Source organism: Kogia breviceps, chromosome 6 (assembly GCF_026419965.1).
Source record: "Kogia breviceps isolate mKogBre1 chromosome 6, mKogBre1 haplotype 1, whole genome shotgun sequence".
NCBI lineage: Eukaryota > Metazoa > Chordata > Mammalia > Artiodactyla > Physeteridae > Kogia > Kogia breviceps.
Genome location: NC_081315.1, coordinates 146,264,276 through 146,292,138, shown reverse-complemented (window position 1 = coordinate 146,292,138; position 27,863 = coordinate 146,264,276). Strand labels below are relative to the sequence as shown.

The 27,863-nt window shown below is 62.9% G+C and overlaps 1 protein-coding gene across 1 annotated transcript; it reads right to left on the bottom strand.

The window, feature by feature from the left end:
• Position 1: 1 nt before the first annotated feature.
• FAM53A (family with sequence similarity 53 member A) lies at positions 2 to 24,570 on the bottom strand. The gene is made up of 5 exons (XM_059066041.2): positions 23,742 to 24,570; positions 13,804 to 14,052; positions 10,662 to 10,716; positions 8,671 to 9,380; positions 2 to 708 (listed from the first exon to the last, which is right to left on the bottom strand). Exons 2-5 carry the CDS (start codon positions 13,879 to 13,881, stop codon positions 421 to 423), a joined length of 1,131 nt encoding a protein of 376 aa, XP_058922024.1. The 5' UTR covers positions 13,882 to 14,052; positions 23,742 to 24,570; the 3' UTR covers positions 2 to 420.
• Positions 24,571 to 27,863: the final 3,293 nt, after the last annotated feature.

Here is a 27,863-nt window from a genome sequence, read left to right as displayed (position 1 = left end):
CTGCAAAGCTAGCGAATGCCTTTTATTGAACCGACAGAGCGGGGCTGCCAGGACCACGTCCTCACGGCCCGTCCCAGGTGCTCAGCGACGCGGCCCTGCCCCAAAGAGCCCAGCCCGCGACGCCCGCGTCTGGGAGGGGCCGGCCACTCGCCCGGTGCTCGCAAGCAGCTGAACCACACGCAGCGCCCTTCACAGGAGGCGTTTCGCCAGAGGAACGCAAACCCACCCCAGGGTCTGTGCACAGACCCTGTTAACAGAATGCACTCACGAAAGTTCACCTCAAGATACAGACGCTTTCTCGGAACCGGAAAAGCCGGGAAAACGCAGAACACCTCTCCAGGAAGGGCTGGACCGCGGCGACGCCCGGAGTTCGAACAGCGTGTTCGTGGGCGGGAGCCGGGGCCGCCCGCCGCCCGCCGCTCAGTTGTTCTCGATCTGCTCCAGGTCCAGCTCGCCGCGGCCCGGGGGGGAGACGCCCTCCTCCCCAGCGCTGTCCCCGTCGCTTGGGTCCCCGCCACTCCCGCCCTCACCGGCCACCCACCCCCGCCAGACCCCCGGGCTGGGGCTGGCGGGGCCGGGGCCGGGCGCGGCGCTGCCCGCGGGGCCGTGCGGGTCACACGGGGAGGAGACGGCTGTCTTCACCCGGGCGCCATCCTCATCCTCGTCTTCATAATCGAGCGAGCAAAGGCTTTTTGAATTTTTTAACGTCTGCAACAGAAAAGACACGGGCTTGAAGCGTCTCCAGGAGGCCACAGGGGAGACAGCATCCCACCGAGAGGGGTCCCCGAGGTCACACAGGCGTCCTCGGTCCCCTGGGCCCCGCCACACGCCCCCCCCCCGCCCTCGCGGCCACTTTCTCAGAGCCCCGCCTGCCCGCGCCCCTGCCTCGCCCAGGGCCACGGCCCCACTGAGACCCGGCGCACAGGGGACGGGGTCCCGGGGACTCGAGGCCAGAGGTGTGTCCACGACCCCGTCAAATACCCGGAGGAGGACTGGCCGGAGGTCCGGGGTCCTCGTGCGGCAACGGCCCTGCTCGTCAGCCCAGCCGGCGCAGCCTGCCTTGGGGGACCCCCGCCCGGGCCCCCAGCTCCTGCCAGGCGGGCCCCACAGCCACCCCGGGTGCCCACCTTCCTCTCCCCTCAGCCCTCCCTCTTCCAGTGGTTCCGCCTTCAACACCGGCACGCCGCGGCTGTCCGCACCTTAGAATGCCCGAGACGCACGCTCTACACAGGGGGCCCCCCTGGGCCTCCGCCCCCTCCGGCCTGGCAGGCATCCCCCCACACCGCGGCCCCGGCCGGCCGGCCCCGAGCGCCCAGCTGAGAGCCGCCGTGACGATGGTCTGCCGCTGCCGCCAGCCCGGCCCTGCCCCCCGATGAGCACATCCCCGGTCTGCACCCCCAGATCAGAGCCCTGCCCCCGACAGCAGACACAGCCCCACCCGCTCAGTGGCCCCTCTCCTTGGCCGTCGCACAGGGGCCCGAGGCCCGGAGGCCACCCCAGTCCACCCTCGGGGTCCGGACCCGGCTGTGCGCACAGCAGCAGCCCCTCGCGTGGCCAGCACCCCCACCCCCGCCCTGAACTCCTGGTCCCGCAGCTTCGTGCAGCGCCACGTGCCGTCCGTGGCGTGTCCAGGCGTCACCCCTGCGCTGCCCACCCTGGCCCGCAGACACGCCACCGCGTGCCTCGGGGCTTCGCAGGGTCTTGGCAGAACCCCACATGGCGACGTGTGTGGGGGTGGTGGCCACGGGGCGAGAGTGCCCCCAGGCCTCCCGCGGTCAGGCTCCTGGACACATGTCTCCCTGGAACGGGCCCCCCAGAACCACACACGCAGCTCCCTCTGGAACCAGCGCTTTCGGGGGTGCTACTCAGCTCCACCAGACCAACGGCCTTATTTCGGCTGTTGTTCTACTGTAATGAGTGAGCCACCAAGAAGTAAAACTGAAGAATCAAGTCTCTGAAGATCTGACAACTGGCCACAAGTCCTGGTCACAAAATGAGGATGCGTGAGATCATTTCTTCTCCATTCAAATCAAGGTGGATGCCACAGTCAAGGTCACTTTCATACGCAGACCCCACGGCACGGCGGGCCCAGCCCTGCACCCACAGCAACAGAAGCCAGCGTGTCCTTCCTCACACCTCCACCTACAAAATTCTCCTTTTGACTCACAGCACGGAAGTCGAACCGCTACCCAGACGGTAGTAACCTGACAGCTGGCGGGAGGGCCACGGCCCAAAGGCCCTCTCGGGGGCCAGGACGGAGGCCCGTCTACGACCACAGCTGCGGCTCAAGCGTGAACGTGGCGGCTCTGGACGCTCGCGGCTCAGGCCACACACAGCTCGAAGCCACTGACTCTTCACGCGGAAGAGCCCAAAAAGGGGCGTCACAAAGCTCCAGAGGGCAACCCTGATCTGGGCCGGGGTCTGACCGGACAGGAGTGACCCTCGCTGCTGGACAGTCCTGCTCTGGTTTGACGGTGACCTGCATCAAAGCAAATGAACAGAAAATATCTTTTCAAAAATCAAAGGTCAGGACTTCCCTGGTGGCACAGTGGTTAGGAAACCGCCTGCCAATGCAGGGGACACAGTTTCGATCCCTGGTCCAGGAAGATCCCCCAGGCGGTGGGGCAACTAAGCCCGTGCGCCACAACTACTGAGCTCACGTGCTACAACTACTGAAGCCCACGCACCTAGAGCAGGTGCCCCGCAACAAAAGAAGGCCCCGCAATGAGAAGCCTGTGTACCGCAACAAAGAGTAGGCCCCGCTCGCCGCAACTAGAGAAGCCCGTACGCAGCAACGAAGACCCAATGCGGCCAAACATAAATAAATAAATTTATTTTAAAAAAACAATCAAAGGTCAAAACTTTGAGCTCTGAATCAGGGGCCCTCAATTTTAGAGGGTCTTTCACCTTGTGTGCAAAACAGCCTGGGGGACGCGCCCACCACAGACCACCCAACTGAGGCGGGCAAGAGCTCGCGCTCAACTCTCGGCGGCTGGAGCCGAGAGGCCCCCTGAGACAGAGCCGCGAGCTTCTGAAAGCAGAAGAGACAACATCCCGCGAGCAAACGGCCGGCCCGGCCCAGCCGAAGGCTCGTCAGGTCTCCTCCTGGAAGCACAGCCCAGCGTCCATGCTCGAGACCAGAGCTGGCCCTGCCCACAGGCCACGGCCACAGCCAAGGCAGGAGCCTCCGACTGCCCGGAGCCCCTGGAGCCCGGCACCCGGGCGCGGGTCCAGCCTGGGCTCCAGCCAAGGAAAGGAACCCGGACACACGCCGCGGCCGAGCTGGCCGCGCCAAGGCCCTCCTCACCCGCCACGGGCGGAGGCCGGCCCGGCGGACACCACGGGACTGGGGGGACGGGGGGTCCACCACGAGCAGGACACACGCGGAAACGGGGGCCGCCTGAGGGTCGGCACCCCGTCTGGGCTCCCAGCCTCCCCAGGCAGCACTGGAAGAGGCCTCTCTGTGGAACTGGGGGTGAAGACTTGGGGGGTCCCAGCACCCCACAAAAAGCTCACGGCCGAAGGGCCACACCCAGGCACATGCGGCCGCCGATCGGCCTTTGGGTCCCCATCTTAAACGCAGGCAGGCGTCCCAACGTTAGCAAACACCTGGGAACAGCATCTTCTACGTAAGGCAGCAGTGGGGATAAGCCAGAAGGGGAAGCAGTTTGGAGGAAACAGGCGACGCAGGACAAAGAAAACGTCCCTAAAACCAGACCCGCAACACCCAGAGGTAAGATCTTCCGTCTGCAAACCGACAAAGCGAAAGAGGGGACCAGTCGGGAGGTCCACCCTCTGAGGACGGGGGCCCCAGAAGGCAGAACTGAAGAAAATCACGCCCCCGAAATCATCTCCCCAGTGATGCGGGAGCCCCCTGGACCAGACTGACCCCCAAGGACCCAGCGTCACCGACAAACACAGACACACGAGGTCTGTCCTCACGAAGTGTCTGGAAGACAGAGAGGAGGTTGGGGAACCAGGGCCAGACGCGACGGTGCGGGGTCCGGAAGCTGAGGGCAGCGTCGGGAGTGTGAAAGGGCCGGTCCCGGGCAACGGAAGAGGACATGCAAGGCCTCTGAACCCATGCCACCCACCTCCTTCCTCAAGAAGCTGTGCGCTGAAAGAGATGGTGACAAGGAAGGCTGACCCCTGGGCCTCAGGGTCGGCGAGCCCACTCTGCAGTGGGCGGCCACCTGTCTCTGGGTCTCTCCGGAGGCCCACACACCAGCCGGGGGGGCCGTCACCAGGGTGCACAGCCAGCATGGCACTGGGGTGTCTCCTGCTGGGCGGCCTGCAGTGCCCGGGGACCCTCATTTCACCGGCGAGAGCCCCGTGGTGACCTCAGCGACGGGGCTACGGGGGCCTTACGAGCACAGCCGTTCTCACGCCTCGCGTCCTGGGCCTGCGTGTCTGGCACCTCGCCTGACCCCGGCACTGACCTTCTCGAGAGAGGGGAGACAGCGTGGCCCCGAGGCCGCCGGGCACACCTCCACCCACAGCGCCACCCACAGCGGGAACAGCGTCCCCTCCGCAAGAGAGACGGGGGTACCCGCCACGCGCGGTTTTTACGTTAATCACCTTCCACGTCTGTCTAAAGCAATACGCTCACGCGACAGTCCACCGGGAGAAGCGAACAGGTTAAAGCGGGCTAGACAGAGTACATCTACCGTGAGACGGTCTGTTTATTCAACTTGGGGGAAACTAAAGCACGAATAAAAAGGACGAAATGAAAGGCACACATGAGCTGCTCAGAAAATGAACCTTAAACGTGTGGACAGGAAACAAGCCTCGCAAAGACAGAAGCTGCAGGCCAACCTCCACCCCCCCACCCCGGGGCTTCCCTGCCTCTGCGGGGCCCGCCCGCGTGCCCTCCCCCCACCCTGGGCTGCTGGGTGGACGGGCAGGGCGAGGCCCCCAGCCCCACCTGCTCCCCCCCTGCCCAGGAGGCCGTGAAAAGGCCGCGGCTGCCTGACCTCTCGGTCCCGGGCCCCCCGCCCCCTCACCGGCCCAGTGACATCCACACAAGGCCTGGGAGACAGGGCCCGGCCGCCCCTGTGGCCGCTAGGGAGGCACATCGGCGCCCTGGCCTCGTGGGGGACCCTCCCCAGGGAAGGCTCACAGCCGCGTTCCAGCCACAATCTCTAAGTCACTGCGTGCGTGACACAAAAATAAGGACAAGGCCCAAGAGGCTGCTCCTGGGAGAAAGCAGTGGGAGCCCAGCTGCCCAGCAAGCTTGCAGGCCTGGCGGCTCCGGGCAGCTGCGGGCGCCAGGCCCGGGGGCAGCCGGCCTCGGATGGGCACGGAGCGCCAGCGCTGGGGGGCTGGGCTCCTCCCGCTCCCAGGAAGCCTCGTGGAAGGGAGACAGACTACGGGACAGGAAACCTGGGGGTGTCCAGGTACAAACGGACAGAATTCGCCGGGCTCCCAGGCTGAGCGACGGGGGTTTCCCCGAGGGGACGTCCTGCGCGCAGGGGACGCCCGGTGACGGCAGGTCCTCTATGCCCCAGCCGCCCGCAGAGCCCAGTGACCACCGCGGCCAGCCCAAGGGAGGGGACCGGGACCAGGGACTCAAGTCACTGCTGCAGACAGTGCCCGGTCCTCCCGCTTGCAGCCCCGCAGCAAACCCCGCGACACTCTCAGCTCACTCCCCGCGCGACGCGCCTCAGGGGGCCCACCGCCCTAGAGGCCCCGCCCGAAACGGAGGGAGGCCCGGACCTTGCCACTCAGACCCCGTGACCCCTCGGCCACCGTCGCCTCATTCCCCTGACGTTTGAAATAATCACGTTTTTAGGTACGTTGTAACATTGCGACGGAGTACGGAACATACTTGGTCTTCTTGCGGGTGCCTGGCTCAGAGCTCTAAACTCCTCGGGGTTTCCTGAGTGACGGGGGTCGGGGAGCCCCTTCCAACCACACCCGAGTTCACGCCAACACGACTCGACCCCGCAGCAGCCTCAGGGTGGTGGGGGCTGGTCACCAGGGGAACCAAGCCTGGGATTCCAGGGCCGGACTTTCAGCCCACCCCACCTCCACCTCCACCTTCAGGGACCCAGTTAATCACCAGGGGCCAGTGACTTAATCAATCACACCGATGTAACGAAACCTCCATAAAATCCTCTAAATGGCGGGGTTCCTAGGTGAGCTCGTCAGGGTGCTGGGAGCGCGGTGCCCCTGGAGAGGGCGTGGAGGTTCTGCGCGCCCTCCCTATGCCCGGCCCTACGCATCCCTTCCATCTGGCAGTTCCTGTGTCGAGGGCTTTATGATAAATGGGTGTCGGTAAATACGGTGCCTTCCCGAGTTCTGTGAGCCGCTATAGCAAATGATGGACCCTGAGGAGGGGTCGTGGGAACCCCCTATTTATAGCTGTTTGGTCGGAAGTCCAGGAGGCCCTGGACTTGGGGCTGGTGCCTGAAGTGGGGCCGTCTTGTGGGGCTGAGCCGTGACCTGCAGGGTCTGCACTAACCCCAGGTAGTTCGTGTCAGAAGTGAACTGAGTTGTTGGACGCTCGGCCGGTGCCTGCAGAGAACGGCCGGTGTGTGGTGGGGAGACCCAGGCGTGCCGTTTCAGAGGTGGTGCGAGTCCACACGGGCCACAGTCACGTCGCCTGGTGAGGGACAGAGGGGCTGCCGGCCCGGCCGAGGGGCCGGCTTGGGCACTGACCTCTGCAGCCGGCCCAGAACTGACCCCACCCCTCAAAATGAGGGTCAGAACTGGCAAGGGGGGAAGGTTCTCCCCAGAGGTTTTTCGACAGTCGGCGGCTGTGACCTGTTTACAATGTTCCTATAGCCACACACACTTCCTCATTCGCATTAAAGATTAAAAAGTACAGACTACAAATTTTAAAGGCCTGAGAGATACAATGAGCAACTCTGTACCCAAAACTGAAACCTGGACTGTAATAGACAAGTCCCCAGAAATACTTAAAACAAACTGAAGAAACAGAAAACCCTGCTAGATCCTGACGGGAGAAAGTGGGCACGGGTCTGTTGAAATCCACATCCACCCGAGGCCCAGACGGCTTTCCAGCAAGTCCCACCAAACCTCCGCCACGTGAGGGAGCTGGGAGGTGGCTCCTCCAGCCCCAGTCCAGCCTCAGGTGCCCACAGCCCTGGCCGAGAGCATGGCCGTGACCTCGGGGAGTCCCTGAGCAGAACCGCCCAGCTGAGCTGCGCCTGGGTGCCCAACCCACAAGAACATAGCACGGACGTGTGCTGTTTGCGCTGCTAGATGTGGGCTGTTTGTTACGAGGCAACAGCTGACGGATACACCATCTTATACTTTCATTTCAGAGACGGCTCTGCTGGGGACGTCAGGGTTGAATCAGAGGCAGACACCCATGAGTAGCAGAGAGGTTGTCAAGAGCCTGGGGCAGGCGGCTGGAGAAGGAAGGGGACACAGGACGGGACTGCGGGGCCCGGGAATTACGTGTTAGGGGTGCAGGGGAGCTAGCTCTAGGACCACAGCCATGTGCCCGTAACAGGAGGAGCCGTCTTAGAAGACAAACAGCCTCTGACCTCCGCGGGCTTGTCCCTCTGGGGGGCGGCGCCTCAGCCCTGCTCCACCCACACCCCAGCTACCATCTCCTCTCTGCTCCCCCACCAGCCGCCCTGCATGGCAGCCTCTCCATCACAAGGTGACCATGGCCATGCTTGGCCCAGAACTCAGCAACCCGAGAGTTGCCAGGCTGGGTCCACACACATCTGTGGTCAGTGGTCCCGACACCCTCCTCCTCCTCACGCTGTCGCTGCCCCCTCCCTGGTCCGAGGAGTTGGGTCGCCCACCCAGCAGTGAGGGCTCCCCGTGCCTACTCTGGAGTCCCTGGTGGGAACGCCCCCCCAGTCCTGCCCCCTCAGGGCCTGCAGACGCTGCAGTACTGCAAGCTGGGGGGTGCGTGCCGGGTTCACGGCCAGCTTTCCTCCGCAGCACGTGGCAAAGCTCGGAACATCCCCTTCCTAAACCCCAGCTCTCCGCGGAAACTTCACAGCCAGCAAGTGTGGGTTGGGAGCTCCCTCCCCACCACTGGGAAGAACCTTCCAGAAAACCCACCAGTCAGGAAAGGGAAAGCTGACAGTGATGTCAAGAGTGGGTGTAGATGGCATCGTGCAGCTTGGATCCCACCTGGGTTCTGTGGACCACGGAGACCTCAGCCCCAGCCTGCAGGCTCTTGCGCCCCCGCCAGGACCCCAGGCACAGCCGGCTCTATGATGAGAGGGCCCGGCAGGCCGTCCTCTCCCTTTTCTCACACCACAGCCCCGTCCGTGTTCCTCGGCAACCCCAGAAGGTCCTGCCATCCCCCTGCAATGATGCACAGGTCAGACGCCTGGAAACCGGCTCTTTCCTTTAACTCTGCTCTGAACTGCCCGCGATCAGAAAATAGTATGGGTGGGGGGGCAGGCGGTGACCCCAGACACCAGAACCTTCAAACTGATTCACAACCCAAACTCTGAACAACACCTCCTCCAAAGAGGCATCAGCGGTGGCAGGCTCCGCGACGGACGGCAAGGAAAGGCGTGGTGTCGGACGGCGCCTGCTCAGCCTCGACACCCTGACCAACGGCTCCTGTCTCCACCCTGCAAAGGGCAGCCCAGGCCCGCGTGGGGGGCGGGTCCCCCCACAAGCGCCCCGCCCCACGGAGGGGGCGCCTGCACCGGACGCGAGAGGGAGCCTCACCCGCGTCATTTTCAGGAAGTCCAGGGCCGGGCGTGGCCAGCGCGCATCCTCCTCGCGCCTGCGCTTCCGCTGGCCCTTCCCGCCTGCGCGCACGCATGGCTGAGAGCGGCAGCGGAGCAGGCCCCGGCGGCGGCCCAGCTCGGGCGTGGACACGGGTGTGGACGCAGGCGTGGACGCGGGCGTGCTGCCTGCTGAGGGGGGGGCCGCGTCCACTGGCAACAGGCACTCCTGTGACAGGGACAGGCGGCGGCACGGCAAGGGCAAGCGAGGTCCAGCGGGTCGCCGAGCCGGGCCCGGGGCCGGGAGGCCGCTGCCGGCCAAAGCCGAGGCCGGCCGGGGCGCGGGGGGCGAGGCGGAGCTGGCGGCGGGGAGGGCTCGGCCCGGCGACCAGGCGCTCCCGGCCTGCAGCGTGGCGCTCCCGCCACTGTGGCACCGCCTCTTGGAGACAGGAGCCCAGACTCTGGAGCCGCCGGGGCGCCACGGGGACCGGCAGCGCGCCAGCCCGTTGGGCTCCGACAGGGAACGGCAGTGTCGCTTGGTGGGCGGTGCGGAGGGCGGCCCTGCGCCGTCCCTGAGGTCCCTGGCACTGACCGCACCCGGGCTGGCGCTCGGGCCGCAGGGGCCAGGAGGGAAGGGGATGGCAGGGCCCGTGGCCCCCTGGCTTCCGACGGGCTGTCCTCCACCGACGACCTTCCAGGGGTGCTTGCCTTCTGGGGAGACACGAAGGAGACGGGTGAGGGGCGCACGCCTCCCGTGCCCTCGGCCCTACCTGGCCTCGGGGTAGGCCCAGCCCCGCTCGTGGGATCCCCCTCCTCCCCGCCCGTGCCCCGAACAGTCCCAGCTCACACCACGGTGGGGACGCCTAGGGGCGTGGGGACGCCTAGGGGCACGGGGACCCGGACACCGCAGACCCGGCTTCCTCGCCATCAGACGGGGGCATAAGGGTCACTCGAGAGGCCGAGCGTCCAGGGGTCGGCGGCTCGACACGGATGGGCTCGCGCAGGCGGCATACCTGGGCACGGGGGCAGCCAGGGGAGTGGGGCCGGGGCTGGGGGAGCCCAGAGCCCCGATGACCTGGCCCGGGGGCGGCCAGCAGCCCCTCCAGCCCAGCTGCTCTGCGGTCACCCCCAGCTGAGAGGCCTCGGCATGGAGGCCAGGACCCGCCGCTGGGAGAGGCACAGGCGAAGGCCCCAGGTGACCCTGGGTCACAAGGACACACAGTCAGTCAGGAAGGACGGCAGGGCCGGCCCTGTGGCCTACGGGAAGCCCGAGGGGCTCCGAGCCAGGACTGGCCCTGTGTGGGACGGAGACAGTGCCCGGGGCCACGTGCGGGCCCATACCACGCGAGACCTCGGTGACAGCCCGCACTTGAGCAGCCTGCAGGGCGCCGAGCACAGCGTCACCGTGGAGGTGAGCAGGGCAGCAGGGGGAAGACCCGGGTGCCACTCGGACTGTCCGGCCTGAAGTCACACCACCAGCACCTCAGTGCGACCACGGACACCAGCCACGGTTCATCACAGGGGCCACGGCACCCCCACTCACACGCACGCAGACTTACACTCGGGCGGCCGAGCCCCCTGCTCCCACTCAGACCACGGGGCCCACGGGGCGGGGGCGTGCGGTGCAGGGAAGGGATCCAGCAGACCCAGGCCCTCCAGGCACGCACAACCCCGCCTCCCACCGCTGGCTGGGTGTGTGCCACGCCAGCGCTACAGCACAGGCCCTGCGTACCGCCAGACCCCCGTCCTCTCCCTGGTGGCCACAGCACCCCACCGGGCGGGCCTTTCGGCTCTGCACTGCCAGGCCACTTCCAGAAAGGAAGCTCTCCAACCCACGCCGCTGCCCAGAGGAGGGAGAGGTAGCAGACAGGGGGTGGAGGGGGGCCGCAGCTGGGGCCTCGCGCTCCGCGTCAGCCTCCCCGTCCGGTCCTGCTCGCGGGGTCCCAGCCCACAGCAGCCCCGAAAGACCTGCTGGGGCTTTTAAATACTTACCGTTGGTCTCAGAAGGGAACAAGTGGCCACTTGTGTTCAGTTTCTGGGCAGAACACTGAAAGTGAAGAGAAAGAAGTTTCAATACTGTGGGTTTACACGTGTGGATTCAGAAATAGTTCCAACTCAGAAAACAGGCCTGTGTTTTTATCCCCGCAATAAACTTGTTTTTCCCCAACTCTGTCTTCCTTGGTGATTAAGAAGAAAAGCATGGACCCCAAAATACATTTCTTTTCTTAATCAAGATTCTTAAAAGCTTCACAATTATTCAGTTGAGTAAAGGACAGAGAAAGTCACAAGTGGACTTCCGTGGTGGCGCAGTGGTTAAGAATCCGCCTGCCGATGCAGGGGACACGGGTTCAATCCCTGGTCCAGAAAGATCCCACATGCCACGGAACAACTAAGCCCGTGTGCCACAACTACTGAGCCTGCGCTCTAAAGCCCATGAGCCACAACTACTGAAGCCCGCATGCCCTACAGCCCATGCGCCGCAACTACTGAAGCTCGTGCGCTCTAGGGCCCACGTGCCACAACTACTGAGCCTGCATGCTGCAACTACTGAAGCCTGTGCACCACAACAAGAGAGGCCACCGCAATGAGAAAGCCCACGCGCAGCAATGAGACCCAACACAGCCCAAAATAAATTTTTTTTTTAAAAAGAAAGAAAGTGACAAGGCAAACCATGGGATAGGAGAAAATATTTGCAAAACACACATCCAAGAAGAGACTTGTATCCAGGATATACAAAGAGTTCCTACAAACCAGTAAGAAAAATGCACACAACCCAAAAGAAAAATGAGCAAAAGGACACCAGAAAGGACATACAAACATCCAGTAAGTATAGGAAATGGCCCTGATCTCATTGGTCATCAGGGACATGAGGTCAGAGCCATGAGCAGACCAGGGAGAAGGCACGGCTGCGGCGGTGACAGGCCTCTGGGCAGGGCTTCGCTTAACACAGTGGGAACAGACTCATACAAGAGGCCCGCACGTGAACGCAGTCAGCAGTGTTTATTGGTTTGGGTTTCTTTTTTTGCGGTACATGGGCCTCTCACTGTCGTGGCCTCTCCTGCCGCGGAGCACAGGCTCCGGACGCGCAGGCTCAGCGGCCACGGCTCACGGGCCCAGCCGCTCCGCGGCATGTGGGATCTTCCCGGACCGGGGCACGAACCCGCGTCCCCTGCATTGGCAGGCGGACTCTCAACCACTGCGCCACCAGGGAAGCCCCCAGCGGTGTTATTCTTAACAGCCATTCATGGACACATCCCAAGTGTCCGGCAACAGGAGACGCGGACCATTCGACAGAGTAAAGGAACAGCTACGGATGCACCGTCCACACAGTGAACCCAGGGGCATTCATTCGCCTTGAGTGGAGAAGCCAGTCTCCAGGAGTACACGCTGCATGTTGGCACTTCTGTGACATTCTGGGACAGCAAAGCCACCTGGGGCCACAGGGGACTTCCTGGGGCAATGGAGAGGTTTGCAGTGACGCTGACAAGGTTACCGTGTACACGACTGGAAAACTCACCCAATCAACACCAAGCCCCATCTGCACATTTCACTACATGGAATGTACACCTCAATAAAAACGTGTTTTTTTAAACTCAAGGCTTTAAAAGCTGAGCTCTCCGCCAACCCAAGTCTGTACCTGCACAGCCAGACGTGCTGGAGGACACACACAGCACAGTGAGGCTACGTCCACGGGGGCCAGCACACGCTGACCCCCCCTGACCTTGCACCCCCCTCACTCCTCCACCTGGCACCCTTCCCAGGCCCCCAGCACAGCCCTGCAGCAGAGGGAGCCTGCTCCCCTGACCCGAGTCATGGCCTCTGCTCCTGCCCCGGCCCTCACTGAGAACGGATGCCAAGCACCTGTCCCCCCCGGGCTCGTGTCCCCCCCGGCTCCTGTCCCCACCAAGCTCTGGGGCCTTTGGGCCCTGCTACCCTCTCACTCCCACGTCCGGCCCAGGCTCCAGCTGGCTCACGACCCACCGCCTCCACTCCACCAAATTCCAGTCCTGTGTCACCTCCCAATGCCCCTCCCCCGCTACTTGTCCCCAGCACGTCATCTGCTTCACCTGGACCCCAGCATCCAGAACAGCTGCCCTGCTCTCTGGGGCGGCCCCGAGCCCAAAATCAAACAGCCATAGAGATGACGGGGACTTGCTCGCTCAGAAAGAGACATTAATTTGTGTCTTTCACTATGTAAATTACACCCCTTTTTTCTTTTTTTTCTGGCTGCACAGCTAGCAGGATCTCAGTTCCCTGAACCGAGGCCCTGGGGCAGTCAAAGCACCCAATCGCAACCACTAGGCCACCAGGGAATTCCCTCCTCTTTTTTTTTTTTTTTTTTTTTTTTTAAGTGAATGTTACAGCAGGTGCTCTAAGCCACATCTATGCACCCACAGCACAGGAACCCCACGGACGCATCAGCAGCCTCACCAGGAACTCAGGGAAACGCCCAGTGGTACAGAAAGGAATTATTTCCCACCCGCGTGTATCCTGTACAGAAAGACTTGTGGGGAAGCCACACAAAGTAAAATGATCTGTGTCACAATGGGAAGAATTGTAAGAGGGACTTTTCTTGTCATGCTCTCTCTACAGTGAAACCTGCTGGCGTGCCCCGTCCCTGCAGGACGGCACAGGCGACAGAGAGGCCACGGGCTGGGTGCCCTCCCGCTGAGAGGCTCAGGCACGGCCCCCGGCCCCCGGCAGAGGTGCGGACGCTCAGCCGCCTCCCTCCGGACCTGCAGTTTAACCAGGCAGGGTGTGACCTGAAGGTCATGGTAACACGGCTCCACCTCGGGCAAAGCTAACCCACGGAGACAGAACTCAAGAGGGGCTCTCAGGAGGGGCGGTGCCCAGAGGCACGGGCAGCGGCTGGTGGGCACGGCTGCTGACCAGGGTGGACGTTGGCCACTCGGCACCCAGGACCATACGCGTCTGTGTGTAGCTTAGGCTTTCGAAGTTTGTTTTTAATGATGCTGAGAACCCACCGTCACGACGCCGACGGGCTCTGGGGGCTGCGAGGGCGCCAGAGCCTCCCTGGGACACGGCCCCGTCCCTCTGCCCCTCCCCGCCATCCTCTCCCCCAGCTGGGGCCCAGCCCAGGCCGTGTCCCCCCCACACGGGGCGGGCAGCTCACCGGGCCGGCATCGTAGCTCTTGCGGCCAAGGTCCTCCAGGCTCTGGTTCCGCAGCTTCTCAGTGAGGAGGGTGACCATGGCCTGGGGCCCGTGCCCTCTGTCCGCGCCGACAGGCCCTGGGGCTCTGGAACATCAGGCTTCGGGAGGCCCCGGGCCGCTGCCGGCTCTGAGCTAACCCTCAAGGGTGCGTTTCCATTCTAAAGACGAGCGATCCATTTCCAAGCGCTCTTCAGAGCTTTGTGCCTGTTTCTGGCAAAGAGAAACAAACCATCACACAGGATTACAGGCAAAGCCATTCAGCTAGTGACTCTGTCCCCCGCCAGTACTGCATGTGTGAATATTCTGATCTCGCTGCCTGACAAAGACCCTCGCGCGTGAAAACTACCACAAGAGTTCTCTCCCGGAAAATGCAATAAAAGCAGCGGTCTGGGTGAAGGATGGCAGGCGGACACGCGTGAGAACCAGCGAGAGAGGCCTCCCCACCCCTGCTCCAAACACAGGCGCCGGACGGGAGGAGGCGCGGCCGCCACGCTTTGGACTCGAGAAGCTGCCGGAAACCAAGTCCTCAGCCAGCAGCAGCGAGACCCCGGAAACGAGCTGGCCACGAACAGCTGGACCCACCTGGCCGCTGACCCGTCACCGCTGACCACTGACCGCAGCAGTTAGACACCCCTCCCCGCTCCACCTGGCCAGTGAGAGCCCCGCCCCCAACTGAAGCTGGGGTTCCCTCCTGGGAGGGGGGCGGGGGGTACAGAGTTGGCAGCAGAGCCAACTGGCGGCGGCCCGGGGGGACACTCGGAGGACACTCAGAGGCCCCGGCCCCCCGCAGACGCCGACGGAGAGGGCCGCCACCCGCTGGTCACACCCGCACCCCCTTCTCAGTGGCCCGCTGCCGCCGGTGAGCAGCTGCCAAGGGCTCCCAGCCCAGGAAGCCACAGACAGAGGCGGACAGACAGGAAGACCCCAGCAACTGGAGAAAACAGACGACGCCAGAGGACGAGAGCTTCCGAGAGAGAAGGCGCCGTATCTACACAGTCAGATCATTGAAAGGGAACATTTAGAGAAGAATAAAAGAGCTCCTGGAAATTGAACGTGAGAGCAGTGATGGAACCTCCAGAATCTTCAGAGTCGGGTTCCTCGGGCCCGGCAGGCCATCCAAGGCGGAGGCCACACGGCAGGCGCCCAGGACCCACCTCAAATCCAGCAGTCACCCTCCAGGCAGCCTCACCGCCTCTGAGCCCGGTGTGGATGGGCCACATACCCCCCTCCCAGCAGGAAGCACCTCGAGCGGCCCCGCCAGGCACGCGAGGAGCACTCACCCGCACGGAACCTGTCAGCAAAGCGCGCCGGCAGATCCGGGGAGAAACTGCAGGAAGATTTCCACAGACGCCGGAAAGACGCCAGCACAACAGTACCACCCGCCAGCCCTAAAAACACGCGTGTGCGCGCTCCGGGCAGGTACCAACAGGCTTCCTCAACGTGACTCTGAAACGGCAGGCCCAAGGCCAGCATCCTCGCGCGTGGGAAAAGGGAGGCATGCCAGCAAGCCCGGGGCACCGGCTGGGGAGGCACCCCCCGTCGGCCTGCACCGAGCACAGGTCGCCAGACGCGGGGCGGCGCGCTCCCGCCGGCAGCAGCACGTGGACCCAGAGGTCGTGAGCTCACCCCGACCAGAGGTGCCACCCACGCCCAGGACTGGTTCTAGGCCAGGAGAGGTGCTCTCCATCCACAGTGTCCACGTCTGCGCCCCTCGGCCTGAAGCCCGTCCACGGGGTCTTTGGCACCCGGCAGGCTTGGCGCTGCCGGCACCCCTGGGCTCCGCCCACCCTAAGTAGAGACGGCCATCTCTTCCAGCACAGCCGGGGACCCCAAGGCCCAGACAGGAGGGTCAGGGCCAGCAGTTACCCAGGGGGCAGCTCTGCACCGGCAGTGGTTCTGCTTCAATGCGGTGCGAACCCGGGAACCGGGTCAGAGCCGGCCACACCGCACGCCCACCGCCAGCCCCCAGTCCCTGGGCAGGACCAGCCAAGCCACGGAACAGCTCTCCCCGCCGCTCCCCACAAATCCACCTGGGCCCCACTCAGAAGTCCCTCGCAGGAGAGGGGCTTTACGAGGGCCCCTTCAGCCCGCCGTGTGACAGATCAGCCTCCCTTGCTGCAACCCCCCGAGCCCTCGACGCCCACGGCACTGCCCTCTGACAGATGGCAAGGGGGCGGCGTCCTCCTCTGCCCTCTGCCCCGAGCCGGCTGCTTGGGGGTCTCTCAGACCCTCCTGTCAAACCCTCTTGGTGGCACACGGCACGTACAACCCTAGAAAGGTAACAGCAGCCACGGCAAAATTTGAACAAAATAATGAAACAACTAGTGCTTTAAAGGCAGGCCCCACGGTCCTTGGGGAGATGGCTGACGTCCGGGGCTGGGGCAGGGAAAGGACCAGAGGAGGCTGGGGCATCTCCAGGTGCCAGGACATCAGGACAGGAGCCGAGAGCGGTGACAGGGCCCCCACGGCAGCTGCGACGCGAATGAGGCAAGTGGACTACACTCCACAGAGAAAATAAGATCACGAATCCACGCGGATATAAATAATTGAAAAAGTAAGGAAATCGGGGAGGGGGAAGCTCTTCCTTTTGGTAGAACGCCCACTAGGAAATGTAGACGGAAGGACGGAATGCCTTTTAAATCACCACCTGAAAAACACCTCATAAAGCTTCAGGCCAGAATCATCAACGAAGCTGAAGCCGGCAGGTGGGAGCACAGGGAGAGGCAGGTGTCGCGGCTCAGAGGGCCTCCCTGCAAGACGCTCCGCCGTGAACTGCACAGCAGAGACCCTGGAGGCCACCGCGAAAGCCAGAGGCCCGGCTGAGCACGGCCTGCTGCAGGGCACGGTGATAGCAGGGGACGCGGGATTCCTGTCGGAAACACACAAGCTGGATTGCGCTGGGAGGACAGATCAGACGAAGCCAAACGAGGTGAACTCTGCGAAGTGCCGGGCAGCGATCAGCAGCGTCAGGGCCGGGGAAGACGGACACGAGGGGTCCTGCCCCGCCGACGACGCCGGGAGGACACGAGGGCCTGGCTCAGAGAAAGGGCTCCAGGGGACGGCGCCCGACATCTGCCTCGGCACGGCGGTCAGAGCCAGCACCTCGGGTCCCGATCCGACCTCGCGCTGCGCCACGTCCGACACGGACGCCAGGAGCCCCGCGGCCCGAAGGGGGCACGGCCAGCTCCCACGTGGAACGGTCCTCCGCCACCACTGCAGACGTGCAAGGAAAGGCAACAAAACGGCGTCGGCGCAAACGCGGCTCCCGGCAGCCGCCGGGCCGGTGCGCGCAGGGTGCAGCAGCTGCAGACAAAGCAAGAGACGCCCAGTGGGGACAGCCAGCTGGCCGCCGCCCGGGGCTGGGGGTGGGGGCTGAGCGCTGGGCAGGACAGGGCGACCGTCCTGGGTATGTTTTCATTTTCGTCTCGGCGAAGGAACGCGTGCCACACAGTCGCTGATACGCAGATTCAAATCCCAGCTCCCCGGAGCTGCCCCCACGAAGCACGGAAAACGGGGGGCTTAGGACAGCAGAAACCTACTTCCTCCGGGTTCTGAGGCCCAAAGCCAGAAGTCGAGGTGTCGGCAGGGCTGGCTCCTCCTGGGGCCTCCAAGGGGGATCCGCTCCCTGTCTCCCTCCCAGCCTCTGGTGGTGGCCGGCAGTCCTTGGCATCCTTGGTTGTGGTGGCATCACACCCACCTCCGCCTCCATCCTCAGGCAGCCTCCTCTCCTGTGTGTCCTGTGTCTCTGTATCTCTTCTTACCGGGACACCAGTGATTGGGTTGAGGTCCACCTTAATCCAGTATGACTACATCTTTTTTTTTTCCTTTTAAAAAATGTTTATTTATTTATTTTTGGCTGTGTCGGGTCTTCTTTGCTGCGCTCAGGGTTTCTCTAGCTGTGGCGAGCGGGGGCTACTCTTCGTTGCGGTGCGCAGGCTTCTCATTGCGGCGGCTCCTCTTGTTGCGGAGCACGGGCTCTAGGCGCATGGGCTGCAGTAGTTGTAGCACGTGGGCTCAGTAGTTGTGGCTCACGGCCTCTAGAGTGCAGGCTCAGTAGTTGAGGCACACGGGCTTAGCGGCTCCGCGGCACGTGGGATCCTCCCGGACCAGGGCTCGAACCTGTGTCCCCTGCACTGGCAGGCGGATTCTTAACCACCGCGCCACCAGGCAAGTCCCCAGTATGATTACATCTTAATTTACATCTTAATGTAAAGGTCCTGGGGTCAGGACTTGAGCAGACCTTCTGGAAGGACACACTGTGTCGACCCTCAAGGCCAAGCCAGTTCCCCTTATGAGAAATCGAACGATCAGGATGGAACCCCACAAGCACAATGCATAATGCCCTGCACGTCCCTGCTCAACGGTTAGCATGACGAGCCGGGGCTGGAGCAGCTCAGGACAGCGTCCCGGCCCTGAGGAAGGCAAGCTCTCCTTGGGAACAATGCCAGCTGGTGGCAGGTGCTAGAAGGAAGTGAGCAGGACCCCACCCATGGCAGGGCGGCCTGTTGGGAGGACAATGAAGCCAACACTGAGATCTGAGCAGGAGGTGCCAGGACAGAGGGACAAACCCAGGACCCTGAGGGCCCAGGTGGACGCAGACGCCAGACATGAGAGAACTAAGTGGCCCTGCCGGCCGGGCGCTGAGGGCCGGGGGACGGAGGCTCCATCCCACAAGCTCCATCCCCAAGACGACTGAGGCAGACGTGTGGCCGGGGCTCCTCGGCACCCCTGGAAGCACGGGTGACCTTTGACTCCACCCACAGCCCCAGTTCAGGAAGCTCCAAGGCCCCACGCACACACACCAGAGCATCCCCTGACCAGGGGACACCCTCCTCCCGTGTCAGGCGGACCCACCGCAGAGGAGGCCCAATCATGGACGCGTCGCCACTTTTCCTACCGTGAGAAATTCAAACTCGCTGTCCTCCCTGCAAAGGCGCTGGTCCTTCCTCACAACCAAACCAGTGACCCAGCTGCCCACTTCCCGGGGCTCCCCTCCCTGCCCACCCCCGTGAGCCGGGGCGGCCGCAGCAGCAAAGCTGTCCCTTCCCGTCCACTCAGTAGCCCTCAGCTGGCCTCAACAAGTAGCCACAGGGCTCCAGCCACCAGGAACACCCCGTGTGGCTGCAGGGCAGAGGCCGAAATCCTCACTCGGGCCCTTCCGGCCCCTCAGGTCCCCACACAGGCACCCTCCAGGCCCAGGGCTGTCACGCAAACAGTAAGTGCTCCACGGGCCCCCCGAGGACCTCTCAGCCGGCCGCTCTGGCCCATCTCATCCTCTGGACTCCACCCTCCACAAGGGCAACAAAGTGGCTCTGTTCTTCTCGTTTTTTTTCATTTCAGTTTATTAACATAGGGTCAGGGCTTCCCTGATGGCGCAGTGGTTGGGAGTCTGCCTGCCGATGCAGGGGACACGGGTTCGAGCCCTGGTCTGGGAAGATCCCACATGCCGCGGAGCGGCTGGGCCCGTGAGCCACAACTACTGAGCCCGCGTGTCTGGAGCCTGTGCTCCGCAACAAGAGAGGCCGCGATAGTGAGAGGCCCGCGCACCGCGATGAAGAGTGGCCCCCGCTTGTCGCAACTGGAGAAAGCCCTCGCACGGAAACGAAGACCCAACACAGCCATAAATAAATAAAAATTAAAACAAAAAATTTTTTAAAAAAACATAGAGTCAGCCAGCATCTGTAAAGCCGTATACGAGTGTCTGAGTGCGGCCACGACAAAGTGCCACACGCTGGGGGCTTAAGCAACAGATACTTATTGTCTCCCGACTCTGGAGGCTGTGTTCCCCGTGAAGGCGCCGGGGAAGTCTGTTCCGGGCCCAGCCCCAGCTCCTGTAGCTCCTTGGCCTGTGACAGCCTCACTCTCACTGTGTCTGTGTCCAAAACGCCCCTTATTATAAGGACACCAATCGTTTTGGATTAGGGGCCACCCTCCTCCAGCATGAGTTCCCCTTAACTAACTACATGTGCAACAATCCTATTTCCAAGGCACTGGGGTTCAGGATTTGAGCACAATTCAGCCTACAAGAAGCCACGTCTATCATATCACGGCAACGCATAGGTTTAAAAGCCAGCACTGCTGCGTTTCTGTAACGCAGAGCATGGGCACCTCCCCGCAGCTCTGCACTCGTACCCCGAGTCCGTGCTGGACGGCGCCCGCACACAGCTGTCCTTGAAGCATCAGGGCTGAGGTCTTGCCAGCACGTCCCCGCACCAACTCCCCGCCTCCCAGTGAGGCCCACCAACGCTTCTGTAAGTCACCTCCGACACCATTCTGTCACTGTAAACGGCGTCCCCAGCTGAGCCACACAGGGAGCCCGCTTCCTCAGGTTAATAATTGCTTCTTTTCTCCTACGCGAAGTTTCTGCCCGATACAAACTCTTCCCCCAAACTCCCCCAGAGAATTATCAACCCGGCAAGCAAGCTTCATCCGGTCAAAGACATCAGGACGGCCGTTAGCCCGTGCACTCCTGGACCCCCGGCCTCTGCTCAGGCCGAGTGGCGCTGGCCAGCTGGGCCCTGGGCCTCACCCTCACCTTGTGGCTTCCTGAGCAGGGTGCCTGGCGGGCGTGTGATGCCCGCGCCCCTTCTCTCCTCCCTGGATGCCTGCTGGACTTCCTGACGCTTCTGTCTCCCAGGGCCAGGAAACACGCACGAGGCCTTGAGCACGGTCTTCTTAACCGGGAAGCCGAGCCACTGGGGCTCGGAGGTTCGACGGCGTCACTGCCGAGCCCCTCCCGTCCCCGCTTCCCCTGGTCTGTTTCGGGGACGGCCGGTGCTCTGGGTTGCGCTCCTGGACGGGCCCCCCCGACCGTCCATCTCTGCCTCGTTTTCGTTGCTGTCGATCAGTTTCCACAGTGGCCAACACCTCACCTTCCACGCCTTCCAGTGACATGTTCATTTCCGCTCCCCTGTTTAAGCCAAGGGCCCCGGCGCGCCTCTGAGCGCCACGAGCCTCGGTGTGCGCTCATCTCTGAGGCTCTGACCCAGCACAGGGCTCTCCTCCTACGGTTTCTTCGTCCTGTCCCTGCTGTGGTGTCTCCGTCCCCTGAGCCAACTCTGCTCAGCTGGTCTCAGCTTCAGGCCGGAGGTGTCCCCTGTGCCCGTCACCCTGCTCCCCTTTCACGCTGGGAGAGGCCTGCACGGCACCTCTATCCGAGGGCCGCCTGGCACTCGGGGAGATCAGCGAGGACGTGCCGAACAGGGGGATCCGCGTGAACGGCAGGCGGCAGCAGCCCGGGCTGGGGACGGGGGGGCGGGGCCACTGGAAAGGCAGCCTCCCTCCGGCCCTCAAGCCGGACCCCAGCCCTGGCTGCACCCCAGACCCCGGGCCCGAGCCTCGGCTCTGGACAGGCTGCTCCAGCTCCCCCGCCAGCTCCTGAAGCACGAAACGGGGAGAAAAGTTTCCAGGACCTGCTCAGTCAGTGGTGCCAGAGCGCGGGGAGGCCAGAGCCAGGCCACTTTAGACCCAAAAGCATCGGTTCCGGGGTTTTCACAGAAAACACGGCACGGAGCCCCTGGCGCCGCAGACCCCGCAGCGTGTCCCCAGTTCCAGGCGCGTCGTGCAGAGTCACAGGCTCGATCGAGGCCGGCACAGCGGCACCACCTCCAGCTTCTCAGAGATTTTCTTTCGTTTTCTCACCAACAGCACTCGAACAAAACCCGTAACCTGACCAGACATGAGTTATTAACTAGCACCGTTTGTGTGCTGTCTCAGCGCCCCCCAGGAGAAGGTGGCGCTGAGATGCCCCTCGACCGGACAGAGGCGAGGTGACCTCCGGGCGCTGCAGAGGCCTGGTGCCTTTAGGGACACACCCTGGAGGCACCACGCACGGGGCGACCACAGTGACGGAGAGGCCGGCCACCCCGCTCTCCACATCTTCCCAGCCCCGGGGCCAGGATGTCCCCCGAAGGGACGCTCACCCCAGCCAGCCAAGCTGCATGAGGACACCAGCCAAGCTGCTCCAAATTCCGGGCCCTGAGACCCTGAGCAGTAATAAATGAGTGTTGCTGTCTGAAGCCATCAGTTTTGGAGTGAATTTGTTGTGCTGCCATAGTAACCAAAGCAGTGACACTTAGCAAAGCGAGTGGAGCCAAGCGTCCCCCTCAAGCTGCTGGAGCCAGTCACGGTCCCCACTCCTGCATCACATGGTGGCTGGGAAGGAAAGGGGAGTGGCCATGTCCCCACGCTCCATACAAGCCACAGGGAAAAGTTGCTGCAGCCGCCGCAAACGCCCGATGATTTTCAGTTGGGGGGTCTGGCGTATGACTCCACGTCAGGGGTTCGGTGCCTTCCCTAACAGGGCACATTCGGTGCCACACTCATGACCCCTGGGAAAGTCTAAGGCAAAGAAAGCCCTGTGTCAGTGCCACCGAAAAACTGTGCACAAGGCCACCGAGGTCTTTTCGAAAAGACTTCAAAACAAAACGAGAAAAGAAAACAAAAATCACCTGTCCTAACTAACCAACATCTTGTTAATATTAAAATACACAACTGGAGAGTTTAGACAATAGGAGTTATAGTTTAAAGTTGCCCGGAAACCATGTTTGAACTGTGACCTTTGCAAGCCAACAAGGAGAAGAAACTCACACGTTATCAGTAAAAGAGAGACTATGATCGTTACCTCTCTGCTAGCGCGTGCAGCCCAGAAAGTTCGTTCTGAGAAAGGATGTAGGGTGGGCTCTGATCGGCTGGACAGAAGACCCCGGGTCAGACCCCGGCTGGCCTGCTCCGAGCTGGGCTCTCCCAGGTCCGTGACTTCACCTCTCTGGGCAAGAACCAGCCACATCATGAGGCCGCAAGCGATCAAGTTAAGGAACACGCATGCACAGGCTGGGCACACGTGTTAAATCACGACCACTTATAACAAATGCTTAAAAGATCGTAAAAGTCCACCTTCCTTTCAAAAATATTACAGCAGAAAAAGCCAAAGGGTTTATATAAAATTTTTAATTTGCTTTTTTTTTTTTAAAAAAAAAAGTTGTTTTTGAATGTCTGCAATGCAGCTGTAAAAAACACCGGACTGTTGCCCTGGTTCTTTTCTCTACCAGCAAACAGGTCTCCTTGTGTGCCTGCGCTCCCTGTGCACCCAGGTGCGCAAGAGCAAACGTCTCCATAACCAGGAAAGGTCCTGATGCACCCACTTAAAAAGGAAAACAAAGACAATTACCTTGGCAGCCTCTCCATTACACATTCCCAGCAGCTACAAGAACGCCTCTCCTCTCCCCAAATCCAACGTTAAGTCAAGAAAACGTACGGATCCAGCCAAAGAGCAAACCCTTTACACCACACGTGCCACCCACTCGTGATCCGTAACCAAGGTCTAATGGTTCTCTGGACAGTGAACCATGGGAGGAGACCAGTTTAACGAAAAGCCACTGTTCCTGAACAACTGCTATCTCAATTTCAACCGGGGGGGTAATATTCCAGAACTTCAAAATCAAACTGTTTCCCTGCCTTCTACCATCAGACTGCAAGACTGCGCTTCCCTGTCGCGACCTGCTTTGATAAGACAATGAGATGAAGAAGCAGAACCTGCGGGCCTCTCACCGTTGTGGCCTCTCCCGTTGCAGAGCACAGGCTCCGGACGCGGAGGAGCAGCGGCCCCGCGGCGCCACCAGGGAAGCCCCAAACTGAAGCCATTCTTGAAGTCAAACTAACCTATCTAGAAAAGTTCTCAATACAGAGAGGTCATCATAAACTCAACTAAGTAGTGAGTGATTGAGTTAAAAAGAAAAGTATTGTAAAGTTGTGGAAGCTTAAAGTACAGGTAGCCCGTGACAAAATGCAAACAACTGGAGTCAATTTAACACATACACTTCAGATCTGCGACTGTACTTGGAGTAAAGGGAAAATAAAGTAGAAATAAAGAAAAACACACTCTTATCTGCCTAACGCACCTCTCTCCACTCCCAGGAAAAGTCTGAGAGACTCAACGCTCGTCTATGCAGAGAAAGCAGCTTCGGAATCCACTTCCAATCACCTTCCACAGTTCTCCGGGGAGGGTCTGGTCTCCCCCGTCGTGCGGGTCCACCTTCGGGCTCCCTTGACGCACAGTTTATCACGTCCAACTTCCTGCTTCTCTCTTGCTGCAAGATGACAGGCACATGAGTCCCGGGAACCGCTCAGGCCGCGCGTCTCGGCACCGGAACGACGACAGCTCGCAAAGGCGACACCCAAAGTCGGTTCAGCAAGTGGCAGCGCGCCCCAGGCAGGGCCCCTTACAGCCAAAGGGCGCGTAGAGTGTACGGGGCCCCGGCTGCGCAGGCTCTCGGGGCGCGCCGGGGTCCCGGGGCGTGGGGCTCTTGGGGAGCAGGGGTTCCGGGGCGCAGGAGTGCCAAAGCCAGGGATTCTCGGGGCGCGCGGGGGTCCCGGGGTGCGCGGAGCTCTCGGGGCGCAGGGGTCCCGGGGCCCGGGACTCTTGGGGCGCACAGGGGGCGCCGAGGTGGGCAGAATCTTGGGGTGCAGAGGGACCGGGGAGTGGGGGGCCCGGAGGCCGGTCCGGTCCGGGGGTGGTGCGCGCGGCAGTAGTCCCAGCCCCAGGTCGCGAGCCCCCGGGTCCCCGCGCCCTCAGCGACCCGCCCGCCGCGCTCTCCGTGTGCAGCGGCGAAAACTCTCGGCACAGACGCGGGTGGAAAAGCATCGGGCCGCGCGGGCCGGGCTGGGCGCGCTGACAAGAGCGGGCACCATCTGGCCCAAGTTCACGCGCGGCCCCGTGCTGGCGCGCGCGCGCACGACCCCGGGCGCGCGCACGCACACCCCGGCTTCCCGCGGGCCACGCCAGGCCCTGCACCTGAGCTCGGCCGGGCGGGCTGAAAGAGGGAGGCGCCGGCCCTCAGGCCGCGCTCCTCCCTCAAAGGACGTCGCTCCCCAGAGGCAACGGGACCGCGGCCGGCGCCCCGCCCCCATGACACAAGCCCCGCCCCGCGCCGCCGCCCCGCCCATCAGCCGGCCCGCACTTGCCTTCCCACAGCCGCGCCGCTCCGCGCGCATGAGAGGCGGGGCCTATGTCGTGGGGGCGGGACCTCGGTCGGCTGGTGAGAGGGGACTTACGGCGGAAGGGGCGTGCCGTGTGGGGCGGGGTTTCAGCCGAGGGGGCAGGGCCTGCGCAGGCCGGGGCTCGTTTCCGCGGCGGGCGGGCGAACGGCGCGTGCGCTGTGCTGGCCCCGCCCCCGGGGTCGGGGCTACACCCACCCACCTACCTGCGCGCCTGCGGGCGGTGGGCGTGAGCCAGTGTCCAGGAAGGCGAAGGCGGGCGGCGACGGCGACCTGAGGCAGCGGGAGGGCACGCTCGGCGCAGGGGCGAGTGGCCTGCCCGGCGCGAACCCCGCCGGCGGCCCGGCCGTTCGGGGTCCCCACTCCCCACATCGTCCGGCCCGGAGCCCTGGTTCGGCCTCGCCGCCTACCCCTCCCTGCCTGTGACCCGCTGTGTGACTTGGAGCAGGTCTCTTGCCTTCTCCGGTCTCTCGGCGACTCCGCGCTGTGCGACCGGCAGGGCGGCAGGGGCTCAGAGGCCGTGGTTAGCGCTCCTGGCAGGAGAGAAGGGTGGGCCTTGGTCCGTCCAAGTCCAGTGGCGGCTGAGACCGGACCCCTGCGGGGTCTCCAGGTGAGGCTGGTGGTCAGCGGGCTGGCTCTTGGAAGGGGCCCTGCCTCGCCCTCCAGCCTTCCATCCTGGGGGCCGGCTGGGGTCCTGACCCAGGCCCACAGGCCTACTGGCCCCCGCATCAGACCCACCCTGCCGCCCCAGCTCCGGGGGCAGCTCTGAGGCTGGGCGTCTGCACCGCCTACACCCTGCTCGTCTGCGTGGGCTTGTTTCAGACGAGATGGTTCATTAAAAAGGGTAAGGGCAGGCAAACGCTCCTCACCCATGGGAGGGGTCACTGGGGCTGGGAGAGGCCTTAGGCACCCTGTGGTCCACAGTTCCCCCACTTGAGTCTCCAGGCCCTGAGCTTTGTGCGGGTGGTGAGAAGGGGTCAGGCGGGAAAGAGCCACCCGCCACCTGTGTGCTCACTCTTGGCCTAGGGGCAGGGACATTGAAGAGGGGGCTCCACACTGACCAGGCCCTGCAGTGGGCCCTGAGGCCAGACAAATGCATGACAGGGATGGGGTGGTGACTCTTTTAGGTGGAAAAGGGAGTGGCATTTTGGGAAGAAACCCGAAGGAGGTGAGAATGTAAGCCTCCTGGGCATTCCTGGGGTTGGGTGTTGGGGGAGACATCAGGGATGTGGCCCCTGAGCGCCAGGCCAGGGCCTCCATGCAGTTTCTGGGCTTGGTGAGGCCGGCCCTATACAGGTTTCAGAGCCGAGCCAAGCCAGCTGTCACCAGGACTGGCGGGGAAGGGTCCCCCTGCAGCCACCTGGAAGAGCTGGAATCCCGGCATAGCTGGTGCAGGGAGCAGGGCCAGCGATAGACAGGGGCGGGGGGCACGGCGATGTGGGCGCCCAGGCCGCTTCCACGGGCATCCACACCGCCATCCTTTAATCCCCTCCAAGAGTCGAGCGGTACTGGCCAGGTTCCCCGAGGACAAGTGGCTCTGTGACCCAGGACAGAGCAGGACACAGACACCTGGGGGCACCAGTGTCCGCCTCTGGGTGCGGCCATCCCGTTTCCAGAGAGTCCTGGGTCCAGTCCTTCCCTTCAGGCTCAGCTCCCACTTCTCAGATAAGAAAACCGAGACCCAGGGAGGTTGTGACATTTGTGCCAGAGATGGGTCTGGAAACCGGCCACTCAGAGCTGGGGTTCGGGTCCTCCTGCGGCCCAGCACCAGCCTTGACAGCCACCGGGGTTAGTCTGGACCGAGGGGCCCAGCAAGTCAGGCAGCCCAACTCCAGCGTGCCCCTCAGGCACCTGAGCCAGCCGGCGGCCCTGGGGGCTCCCTCCCGAACCCGCCGCGCTTCGGTTTGCAGAACGGGTCCTGTGCTCCAGGGGGAGTGGGCATGGGAACTTGGGGGCCAAAACTGTGGGGCGGTGCTCTGGGGCAAGACCCTTCCTCCAGGGCAGGAGGGTCCACAGGCTGGGTGAGGTGAGGGCCATCACGCTGGACAGGCAGCGGAGGACCACTTAGGGAACAGCGGAATCCTTGATTTGGTCCGGACGCCACTGGGCAGCCCGCAGGGCAAGGCTTGGGCAGAAGCCCTCGGGCAGGTGGGGCACAGGGCAGAGGAGCCTGGCCAGTGGGACCCCAGAGCCCCTGAGGTGCCCGGGTGGGGCTGCCTGCCTTATGCAACCAGCTGGGCCGCCCAGGGCTGTGGCCTACAGGGACAGTGTCTGTCGGGGCATCTGAGCAGGGACAGGCTCCCAGCTGGGAGCGGGGGAGCCACCCCAGCGAAGCCCCTCATGGAGGTGGCTCCACGGCTGACCTGCGTCTGACACAGCATTTGGGGAGAAGCAAGAAACCGGTGTTTCTGAGGTCGCACCTGCTGTTTTAGCCAGGCTGCACTAACCGGGGGCAACAGCCTGGAGCCCACAGGACACGGCCCAGCTGCCCTGACCTAGAGGCCCCACGTCATAGCCCGAGGCTGGTGTGATGGTTAATTTCTGTGTCAGCTTGGCTGGGTCACTGGGTGCCCAGACATTTGGTCAGATGTTAACCTGGGATTGCTGTGAGGGTGTTTTTGGATGAGATTAACGTTCAGATGGGTGGACTTTGAGTAAAGCACACACGCGCATGCGCACGTGCACGCGCACACGCACACGCACGCACTATTGGCTCTGTCTCTCTGGAAGCCCGGCTGAGCGTAGCTGGTTGGTCGGGACTAGGCTCCTCCCACCTCGTGCTCGGCCGGCCATGCTTAATGGAAGCCTTTGCCTCCTGCTGCACTCACCTCCTCTGCATTCCAGCCATAGGGCAGTGGAGAGCACACCCTTCCCTTCAGGGCAGAACCCAGAAGTGGGTCATAGGCCACTGGGGAGGACCTCGTCACGTGGCCACATCTATTGAGGAAATGTGGCCTTGAGCTAATCATTCTGTCACCTCGGCAGAAAGGGAGAGGCTGAGTAGCCGTCTGGGACAAGGAGACGTG

Bases quoted from the DNA above. Each gene is read 5' to 3' on its own strand.
- FAM53A (XM_059066041.2), bottom strand. From the start codon at position 13,881: ATGGTCACCCTCCTCACTGAGAAGCTGCGGAACCAGAGCCTGGAGGAC. The intron at 10,717-13,803 runs GTGAGCTGCCCG...CTTCACTTTCAG, and splicing joins AGAGCTACGATGCCGGCCCG to TGTTCTGCCCAGAAACTGAA. The intron at 9,381-10,661 runs GTAAGTATTTAA...GTGTCTCCCCAG, and splicing joins GTTCCCTTCTGAGACCAACG to AAGGCAAGCACCCCTGGAAG.